The 8,919-nt window shown below is 51.8% G+C and overlaps 1 protein-coding gene across 1 annotated transcript in view; it reads left to right on the top strand.

The window, feature by feature from the left end:
- Window positions 1–5,572: 5,572 nt before the first annotated feature.
- LOC112880882 (translation initiation factor IF-2-like) overlaps window positions 5,573–8,919 on the top strand; it is a 29,800-nt gene continuing 26,453 nt past the window's right edge. Inside the window, exons 1-2 of the mRNA XM_025945614.1 lie at window positions 5,573–5,822; window positions 5,876–6,371. Of these exons, the coding sequence (XP_025801399.1) occupies window positions 5,573–5,822; window positions 5,876–6,371 (746 nt within the window). The remainder of the gene's footprint in view (window positions 5,823–5,875; window positions 6,372–8,919) is intronic.

The raw sequence follows: 8,919 nt of genomic DNA, 5'->3' as shown, positions 1-8,919 counted from the left end.
GGCCTGTTCCACGACCCCGAATGAAAGGTAAACGGTTGCTTCGGAACGATCTTTGGATGTTCCAAGCGTGTGTGTTAGGTTTACCTTGCAAGGTTAAATTCGATTCGGATCGTCCGCCTCTCACGAGGATTGAGACTGCTTATTCCTTCTGCCACATCGAGTAAAAGGTGTAATTGATGATGAATTAATCTTGATGGATGATAATCTATATCTTGCTTGCTTAGTATAGGTGCTTACCTAGAATGGTTAGACAAGCTAGAATCTGAAAGCTAAAATTTGAAAATAGATATACTCTTAGTTGCTTTTCAGCAAAAAAAAAATAACCCAGAACCCTTACAATGCCTTCATGAGTCTAGTTACGGGTTAAAGTATACCCAAACCCGGGTAAGCCTTGCTGAGTATTAGAATACTCAGCCTTGCCAATATCTGTTTCAGGTATGACCTTTGAGAATCCCACGGGCAACCCTGTGTGGCCAACGTCCGTTCCTTTTGGCTGGTCCATGGAGTGGGACCCGTCCCCGGCCGGCAGTGACCCTCCGGAGTAACACCAGGCCCTGGGCTAAGCTTGGTATCCGCCTTTGCGACGTGTGTAGTCGCGTAAACTTTTTCTTCCGCTGTGAGTTTGGACAAGCTGTTACGCTTGTCAGTTTGAACACTGTTTGTATAAGTCTACTTATATTTGAACTCGGTTTGTAATAATGTATATATGACTGTAAATTAAAAGTTGACGAGCTATTCTGTGATTGTAAACTCGCCTTCGTGCGAGGTAAACCTGCTTCGATCCTGTTGAACCGTGGTTGTATCGGGCGGAGATCCGACAGACCAATGGATTATTCCGTTTGAAGTGCGTTAAACTAATTGCGGTTGTACAGTGATCATTAGCGCACTTGAGCCGGAATAATTCAGGCGGTTCCGCCACACCTAGTGATATCGCCAAACGCAGCCCGTGAAGCAAGGCTTCATACTCGGCTTCATTATTGGATACCTCCCAAAGGATCTGGTGGACATACTTCAGTTGTTCGCCTCTTGGAGAAATAAATAAGACAGTACCGGGTCTTGTACTCGTCAAAGTAATGGCGCAACTTTCTCGATGTGATCAGTATTGCATATAAAAGTTTCTAAACTGCCGGGTATCATACCTTAGATTCGGAGAGTACCTCACTGACGAAGTACACGGGCCTCTACACTCCAAACGCATGGCCCTCCTCACTGCGCTCGACTATAATGGCGCTGCTGACAACATGAGTTGTCGCCGCAATGTAAAGTAGTAGATCTTCTCCCGGCAGTGGTGCTGTAAGGGCCGGAGGTGACTGTAGGTGTTGTTTCAGCTCTTGCACGGCCTGCTCAGCCTCCTTCATCCACTGGAACTTGTCTTGGCATTTCACGAGTTTGAAGAAGGGTAGTCCTCTCTCCCCGAGTCGGGAGATGAACCTGTTCAGGGCTGCCAAACATCCTGTTAGCTTCTGCACATCCTTGATTGTGGCCGGAGCCTCTATGTCAGTGATGGCCATGATCTTCATAGGATTGGCTTCAATTCCCCGGTTGCTGATGATGAACCCGAGCAATTTCCATGATGGTACTCCGAAAATGCACTTAGTTGGGTTGAGCTCCCACCGAAACTTGCGTTGGCTACCCAACGTCTCTTCCGAGTCTGCAATCAGGTTGTCGGGATTCCAGGTCTTGATTACCACGTCATCCACGTAGGCCTCAACATTCTGATGCAGCTACTCAGCAAAGCACATCTGAATTGCGTGTTGATAGGTTGCTCCTGCGTTTTTCAACCCGAAAGACATAGTTTTGTACACATATGTCCCGAACGGGGTGATAAACGCGGTTTTTATTTGATTTTCCTCCTTGAGCACGATCTGGTGGTACCTCGAATAGCAGTAAAGGAAGCAGAGGAGTACACAACCCGCCGTTGAGTCGACAACTTGATCAATGCGCGGTAACCCGAAGTGATCCTTCGGGCAATGCTTGTTGAGTTCGGTGTAGTCAACGCACATTCTCCATTCATTATTCTTTTTCTTTACAAGGACGGGATTAGCTACCCACTCTGGATGGATTACTTCTTTAATGAAGCCAGCCACGAGGAGTTTAGCTATTTTCCATTTGACTGCCTCACGTTTGTCTTGAGCAAACCTTCGAAGGCGTTGCTTTTTGGGCACAGCCTATGCATGTACATTTAGACTATGCTCGATCAGTTCCCTAGGCAACCCCGGCATATCCGCTGGTTTCCATGCGAATATGTCTCAGTTAGCCTGAAGGAAACTGACGAGCGCGAGTTCCTATTTCTCAGCTAAGCCTGCACCGATGACGGCGGTCTTAGATGAGTCGCCTTCCGGGAGCTGGATCATCTTGAGGGCCACATCGCCGGTCGACTGGATACTCAACTTGCTGGCCTTCCTCATAGGGATTTCTAGCCCGACCTAGGAGAGCTGATGCATGACCGTGAGTACTTCTCCTGAAGCATCTGGCACACGCGTAGTCGAAGCATACTGGATGGCCTCCTAGTTGCAATCATATGATTCTTCAAGTCGCCTCGGAGAGTGAGTACCCCACTTCGTCTTGGCATCTTGAGAAGTAAATAAACATAATGCAGCACTGCCATGAATTTGGCTAGTGTCGGTCTGCCCAATATAGCATGATAAGAAGATTCGAAATTGGCAACTTCGAATTTGATAAACTCGGTGCGGTAGTTCTCCCTCGTGCCGAAGGTGACTGGAAGGACCACCATGCCAAGTGGGTGCGCTGCATTACCTGAGACAATGCTGTAGAAAGGAGACTTGCTCTGGACGAGCAGGTCCATTAAGTCCAAGCCCATCTTTCTCAGAGTGCTGGCAAAGATGAGGTTGAGACCGCTTCCACCGTCGATGAGTACTCTGGTGAGCTTGACTTCTGCCACTACTGGGTCAGAACTAGGGGGAATTTGCCGGGCTTCGAGAAGCTTGTCCACTGATCATCACGTGAAAACGAGATGGGGACCTCCGACCACCGGAGTGGTCCTGGTACCGCCGGCTCGACGGACATGATTTCTCGGAGGAGCAGTTTTTGTTCCCTCTTGGAATTGAACTCGTCATCACCTCCGAAGATGACGTTGATGGTTTTAGAAGCACCTTGGAACTTCGCGTTGTTCAATTTGTCCCCCTGGTCGTCCTCTTCGGGCTCTTTGTCCGCTGGCATGTTCTTCTTGCTTCTACCAGGATTGCTGAATGTCCTCTGGAGGTGGTAGCAATCAATTGCCGCATGATTAGCACCTGGATGCCATGGGCATTTCTTCTGCAAGAGCTTTTCGAACTCCTCCTGCGTTGTTGTCTTCCTGCCTCGCGAAGGACAATCCACAGCAGCAACGAGGTCGTCTGGCTTGCGCTTTCGGGATGGACCCAAATAGTCCCGCTGGCTCTTGTCGGTACGATTGTCGTTTGATTGCTATCATTGTGCCTCGGGAATCGCTCTCGCATCTTTTCCTCCTGCTCGGACCAGTCGTGCATCATGTCATAAAGTCCTACAACAGTTTTTGGTCTATTCCGTCCAAAGTCTCTGTAGATGCCTGGATCGGTGATGCCATTGTAGAAGGAGTCGATAATGTCTTCCTCCGAGATATTCGCAATGGTGGCGCGCACGTCAAAGAAACAGCGTGTATAGGATCGTAGGAGCTCATTACGTTCCTGTTTACATTGAGCAAAGTCGTGACGAGTACCGGTACAGGTGATCGCCCCCTGAAAGTTGTCGATGAAGACTTTCTTGAGCCGCTCCCAAGAGTCGATCGAGTTGTTGCTGAGGCTCTCCAACCACGTGAGCGGCGCAGGGTCCAAAGCCATCGGGAAGTAGACGACCTTGGTGATGTTGGAGCCTCCTGCGACTTCAATGGCGGGGGAGTAACAACGTAGCCATTGCTGAGGAGCTTGCTTGCCATCATACTTGGTGATCCCAATCGGCTTGAAGCCCTCAGGGTACTTGTAACTGCTGAACCGTGCTGTGAACGCTGGAAAATGATCACTGCAGTCGGTACCCTCTGTCTCAGCCACTTCACAATCTCTGCGCCTGGAATCAATTATGGATCGCACATCGCGTCCTTCATTGATTCTCTGGCACAGGTCTTCTGGAGGATTCCGATGATTGGCCTGTCGTGGGTTGCCTCCCGGAGGTGGCTGCTGCCTCTCGCCAGTGGCCTGACTCTCGCGAGCGTTGTCGTTGTTATTGCTGAGCTGAGGTCAAGGACGACCGCCTGCCATTCAACTGTGAGCCTGGCTGCGGCTTTCGCCCATGAGTTCTTCTCTGATGGTAGACGTCCGGTTTTGTTGATCGAGCTGAATCCATGCCCTCTGCGCTAGCAAAGTGCTTGACGTAGGTTTGGATCGTTACTACGCTCGGGTATGGCAGTTACCCTGGCGATGTTGGCCACGGGAGTTCTGATGCCCCGCTCGCTCACGGCGGCGAATTCGGTGTCTAGCTCACGATGCATAGATCGCATGCGCTCGTTGACCCTCCTTCGCCGGATTGCGCGGGCTCTGTTCCTGGCCCATCATGCCTCACGATCAGCATCGTTTTTGTCGCCGGCATTGGCTGTGGCCTCTACTTCAGATATCATGTCAAGTGCATCGTTGGGTGCGATGCCATCATCCTCGCCCTCCTCCGCCATCAACACTTGGCGTGATATGAGTTCATCAGAGCTCGCTTCGACTAGCTCGGTCGACTCCTCTGCACGGGTGGCTAATGGCCTGCCCTCCTGAAAAGGCAAGGGCCCAAGGTGTGCCACAAGTCCGTCTTCGTCCTCGAGTAGATCAGAGAGTTTCATGCCCTTCCAATGCACGAAACAGCCCTCTGGAGTGGAGGTGATCATCAGACTGTTGTCATCAAGACACCATAGCCCCCCGACGTGCGGTGGCTTCAGGCTTTCCGATTCGGAGTAAATAGTCCAAGTCCTTTTCCAATGCGGAGAGAAACTCGGAATTGTTGGCCTCCTAAGGTTCAGTGGCCGAATTGCGTAGACGGAATCATGATCGGCTATGCAAGTCCTCAGATTGGAACGAGTCCAACCCGAGCAAGGTTGTTGCAGCACTGGATGGAGTCACGTCGTAAACAGACTCCTCCTCGGTCCTCGAAGCGGAGCCATTGGTTGACAAGTCGTTGAGATTATCGACGAACTCGTCGAGGTCGCTATGAAAACTCACCGTGAGAGTTTTGGGCTTCATGTCAACAATGAATCGACAAAAATTGCCCGCACCATCTGTGCCGCAAACCCACGAGCCGAAAACGAACGTCGTGCCCTGAGGGGGCACAGCACTGGTGAACTTGAACGATGCCATCGAGTTCGCTGGTGGATCTTCGATGTGCACCCCTACCTGGTGCACCAGCTGTCGGTGTTTTACCGCCTGCCCACCGAGGGGTATACCCGAGGTGGTAAGTTTTAGGTAGGGTGACACCGAGATTAGGAACTTGAAGGTGCAAGCAACACAAGGCTTCTTCCACAACCACTGCTGAGGGGTCGGCAACTTCACCGATAGCACCTCCAGCCCCGCCCGCGGCCGCAGAGGTCCGAGCTAGAGCTCCAGTGCCTGAGACCGCACCACGAATGGAGGAGACCCCTCCAGCCACAGCGGGCGGAGAGGCTGCTCCGACGGCTTCAGTGGGAGCCACGGCGGGGGCGCCCCCCATAGAGCCAACTGCGGAGGAGGTCACGGCGGAGACGCCACTGGAGGCGCCAACTGCAAGGACAGCCATAGCAGAGCTACCCCTGGTAGCGACCATGGCAGAGACACCCCCAGCAACTGGTGCGGCAGAGGTGCCCCTGGCGGTGGTCAGAGTAGATGCTGCAGAAGCAGGTGGTTGGAGACTCGATGTGGGTGCGCCCAGCTTTGGCCCCCAGTCCATGCAGGGGATGAACCGGAGGTGGTGCATGGGAGGCACCTCCTCCTGAGCCAGGTGGAGGTCCCTCTTCCCCGCCTCCTGGTCAAGGCCAAGCGGGTGATGGAGGAGGCCAAAGCGGGCTTCCGGCGGGAGTGGGAGAAGCTCGAGGTGGAGTGTCTTCAGCTCTCTGACTGGGAGCCCCAGCTGGGGAACCGTATCCAGGTGGTGTCCTCCCGCGCCACCGAGAAACAGGCCAAGTTCGAGCAGGAGCACGAGGACCTCAATGAGAAGATGCGTAGGATCTTTGACCGGGAGGTCTCGGTCATCTCCCGGGAGAGGGCGGTGGCCCGGAAGGAGAAAGAGGTGGAGCTAAAGGAGCGGACGGATCGTCACACCATCAACACTGCCAAGGCCATGGCAAAGACGATTGACGACGAGCAGGCCGCCCTCAACTATCGAGAGCAAAACCTGTCCCTCCGGGAGGTGGCCGTCAAGGAGGAGGAGGCCCGCCTCTCCGCCCTCCGGTTAGATCTGGAGGCCCAGACCCGAGCCCTCGAGGGCCAACACCTACGCCAGGAAGAGGAGAGCCGATCCCTCTCCCAACGGCGCCAGGCCCCTTCTTCCATCAGCTCCATTCTTCCAACGCTGGAATCCGTTGCCGAGCATCTGCAACGCCTGCAGTCCACCCTAGTTGCTCGCCTCGAGTCCGAAGGGTGTGAGCTTGCTCAGATAGTGGTAGACCACGTCTTGACCTGCTTCCAGAGCCACGACTGTCAGACCCGGGGCCACGGGGCTGTGTACATCAAGGAGTCCGTATTGGGCTAGAGGATAGGACGTGTCCTGTACCTTATTTATGTTGTATTCTACCCGCATGCGGAGTAGAACTAGTCGATACAGAAGGAAACTACTCGAGTTGTACTTGAGTACGATTCCTGAGCTAGTATCAGGCTAGGATTCATGTAACCCTGTCCCCCCGAATATATAAGGGTGGGCAGGGACCCCCTCAAAAAGAAGATCACCAGATCAACATCAAGGCAATACAAACCATCATACAGGACGTAGGGCATTACGCATATTACGGCCTGAACCTGTCTAAATCTTGTGTTGTCTGCACCTTCGAGTTCCTGATCTCGGCGCATCCCAACCCAAAACCTACCAACTTGGGTATTGCCCTCGGTGGGCAGCCGGATAAAACCCGACAGCTGGCGCGCTAGGTAGGGGATCGCATCAGAGATCCGCTGGAAAACTCGATGGCTCTTTTCAAGTTCCCCAGTCCCGTGCTCCCTGAGGGCACAACTTTTGTTTTTGGCTCGTGGGTCTGCGTTTGAAGCGTCCCCCCATCAGGGAAGACTTAAAAGTGTTGCTTTATCAGTCCCAGGAGGCTGATAACACTTTTATTACATCAGATGGTACATCACCGTACAACTCTGCGCGGTAATGGGCAGTGAAGCGCCACTATCGCGAGGATTACAACTAAAACCCACACTACTATACTAACTACGAAAAGAGGATCATCAGAGTCTTGCGCCATGCGGAGTTCCAGCGGTGGCCTTAACCACAGGCAAGACTGGGTGCAGGACGGAACCCTACTCGACGTCTTCGGGGATGTAGTCTGGATCTTCCACTGTAAAAGTAAAAATGGGGTGAGTACGAACGTACTCAGCAAGTCCAATCACACCCGCGGATGGGGATATAATAGAAATAAATGCACAGGTTAATCCAAGGATAAGGTTATGGTTTTATTTCCGGAAAACTAGGTTTTATGCAAAGGTTCGTTTAAAACATTTCCAAAACAAGCTTTCAAATACCAAGGAGCACGTACTGTTGATCCACACAGGATCCAAGCTTTAAGCTGCTACCGGACTCCCCGTCCATCGTAGCCCACGGCACAACTGCCGGACATTTTCCAAATAACACACACACACCAATCCCAGAGAAACACTAGTTATGTGACCACACCGTAACTTGCCCAATACCATGGGCACGGCTATTCGAATAGATTTTAACTCTGCAGAGGTGTGCAACTTTACCCACAGGTGGGGTACCACAGCACGAACACCTTAGTGCCGGTGCAGATCCCATCAAAGCCCTTACCCACCTTAGCTAGACCTGGCTAGCCACCACGGGATCTATCAAGGGGTCATTCGACCTTTCACCGAGGTTTAACCGGGGCATAAGTCACACAGAGCTTATCCCATCTCCTTGATCACCCGTTGCTCCCAGCTCTCCTGATGGCTATCAGACTAACTAGTGGGATTTATGCTAAGCCGTTGCCCACACAACGGTCAAGTGGTTTGCACGACAGGAAGCTAGGTGAGATGACACATCAACTCGGTCCTTAGGGGTGACAAGATGGATATCTCCCTTCCTCGCTCAACCACACAGGTATGAGCACACCAACGGCAATTCACACAGAAATGCCATCCATCCCGTCTGACTCATCTTTCAAAACCACATTTTATCCCTTCCCACACGCACACATTTCTTTATAAAACTAGGTGGTCAAGGTATGGTTATCACAAACAAGGGTGGCTATCCTACCATGTTTTCAGCAAGTAAAACCATGCAATTTTATAAAATAGGCCACTGGGTTGTGTTTATAAAAACTAGGACAGAAACATGCATCAAAGGGCGGGATTGAACTTGCCATCGTCAAGTTCTTGCGGAAGGTCCTGATTGAAGCACTGTCCTTCGGGTTCGGGGTCGCAGAACTGGTCCTCGGTTGCTTGGTCGCAGTAGGGGACTTCTTCGTTCACTCCGTGTCCTACGACGCAGACAAACAGGCATGCAATCAAGCGAGAGAACTAAAAGCTTTTATCGTTGAGTTTGAATCGGGAATAATTTAGTTACAGAGGTAGGGGTAATATTTTCGGGTGGTTTCTTAATGGCGTGGTTAGAACTATACTAGAAAGGGCGTGGTAAAGTTTCGGGTCGATCGGAGATCGTTTGGCGCATAAAATGACGAGGCGAAGGGGGTTTCAGGGGCTAAACAGGAGTCTAGGGGCTTATTCGTAACTATCCGGAAAGAGTAAGGACCAATTTGTAAATCCTAGAAATACCCTGAGCATGCTA

The sequence above is a fragment of the Panicum hallii genome, chromosome 2 (genome assembly GCF_002211085.1).
Source record: "Panicum hallii strain FIL2 chromosome 2, PHallii_v3.1, whole genome shotgun sequence".
Lineage (NCBI taxonomy): Eukaryota > Viridiplantae > Streptophyta > Magnoliopsida > Poales > Poaceae > Panicum > Panicum hallii.
Note: the sequence above shows the minus strand (reverse complement) of the source record. Positions and strands in the feature narration are given on the sequence as shown.